The sequence below is a fragment of the Eimeria mitis genome, genomic scaffold (genome assembly GCF_000499745.2).
Source record: "Eimeria mitis Houghton genomic scaffold, Emh_scaff160, whole genome shotgun sequence".
NCBI classification, from domain to species: Eukaryota; Apicomplexa; class Conoidasida; order Eucoccidiorida; family Eimeriidae; genus Eimeria; species Eimeria mitis.
This window is the reverse complement of record NW_013569916.1, coordinates 20,921-22,589: the sequence shown is the minus strand read 5'-3', so window position 1 is coordinate 22,589 and position 1,669 is coordinate 20,921. Positions and strand designations below refer to the sequence as shown.

Sequence of the window (1,669 nt, the reverse complement as noted above, 5' to 3'; positions counted from 1 at the left end):
GGGGGGGGGAGTGGTGGTGGGGGTGCTGATGCTGCTGCTGTTGATGCTGCTGCTGCTGCTGCTGCAGCTGCTGTTGATGATGCTGCTGGTAATTATGATGATGATGCTGCTGCTGCTGCTGCTGCTGCTGTTCAGGGCGTCAACACCTTGGAAAGGAGGCCAAGAGGAGAAACGCGCCGTCTGGGAGAAGCAGGTAGGCGCAGCAGCAGCAGCAGCAGCAGCAGCACCAGCAGCAGCAGTTGCTGCAGCAGCAGTAGCAGTTGCTGCAGCAGCAATAGCAGTTGCTGCAGCAGCAGCAGCAGCTGGAGCAGAAACAGCAGCAGCAACGGCAGCAGAATGTGCCCTTCACAAAACCCTTATCTATGCTGTTCGCTTTCATCACCTGATCTCCTGCTCTTGCTGCTGCTGCTGCTGCTGCTGCTGCTGCTGCTGCTGCTGCTGCAGGTTCGTCAGCAGCTTGTGTCTTTGAATCAGGGGACGCTGTACTCCAACGCCCCTGAGGTGCTGCGGGTTGATGGGCGGGGGTTGCTGCGGCAGCAGCAAGACCCAGAGAAGGTCTTCAGCAGCAAGCGTTTGCTGCTGCGCTCCTCCTCTGCTGCTGCTGCTGCTGCTGCTGCTGCTGCTCCTGCTGCTGTTGGTACTTCAAAGGCAAAGGAGAAATATCTGGCTGGAAGAACGCACACAAGGTCTGCAGCAGCAACTGCAGCAACAGCAGCAGCAACTGCTGCTGCTGCTGCTGCACCTCGAACGCTTCATGCTGCTACTGCTGCAGCAACTGCTGCTGCTGCTGATTCAACAACAGCAGCAACTGCTGCTGCTGCTTCTGCAGCAGCTAGCGAAGCAAATAGCCGTTGCGGGCTTCCCAAGAACCCGCCCACCGGCAGTAGACCCAGCAGCAGCAGCACTCGAAGCAGCAGCAGCAGCAGCAGCAGCAGCACTCGAACCAGCAGCAGCAGCAGCAGCAGCAGCAGCAGCAGGGGCCGAGCCCACGGAGGAGAAGAAGCAGCAACGCGGCTGAAGGCGCAGCTGAGTGATGTCTGGAGCTTCGGCATCGCCATATGTGAGCTCGTCAAGGGGGGCGGTTGCTGCTGCCCCACCAGCAGCAGCAGCAGCAGCAGCAGCAGCAGCAGCAGCAGCAGCAGCAGCAGGATGTGTCCGTGCCAAACAGCAGAAGGGTCCCTTCGATTTCAAAAAGAAGAAATGAAAGCCAGACAAATCCTAGCGGAGCTCAGAGCAGCAGAGGAAAGAAAAGCAGCAGCAGCAGCAGCAGCAGCAGCAGCAGCAGCAACTGCTGCTGCTGCTGCTGCTCCTGCTGTTGGTGCTGCTGCTCCTGAAGTTGCAGCGGAAGAGGCTGAGCAGCAACCTGCTGCTGCAGTCCACCCTAATGCGACGGTTGAGGCCTCAGCAGCAACAGCAGCAGCAGCAGCTGCAGCAGCAGCAGCAGCAGCAGATGATGCATGTTGTGATGCTGTTGCGTCTCCAATAGATGGTGGTGCTGCTGCTTCTGCTGCTTCTCCTGCTGCTGCTGCTGCAAAGACAAGGAGGGGGCAGGTTGCTGCTGCTGCTGCTGGCAAACGCTGTGGCCGCAGCGCCTCTCAGCGAGGTGCTGCTGCTGCTGCTGCTGCTGCTGCTGCTAGGAAACGAAAGGCCGTGGGGTCTGCAGCAAGCT

At 59.5% G+C, this 1,669-nt stretch overlaps 1 protein-coding gene across 1 annotated transcript in view; it reads left to right on the top strand.

Annotated features, from left to right (window-relative positions):
- The window catches only part of EMH_0001120 (protein kinase, PfEST homolog, putative), a gene marked incomplete at both ends in the record, with an annotated part of 27,896 nt that overhangs the window by 6,573 nt on the left and 19,654 nt on the right, over window positions 1–1,669 (top strand). Inside the window, 2 exons of the mRNA XM_013495492.1 lie at window positions 136–280; window positions 445–1,603. Of these exons, the coding sequence (XP_013350946.1) occupies window positions 136–280; window positions 445–1,603 (1,304 nt within the window). The remainder of the gene's footprint in view (window positions 1–135; window positions 281–444; window positions 1,604–1,669) is intronic.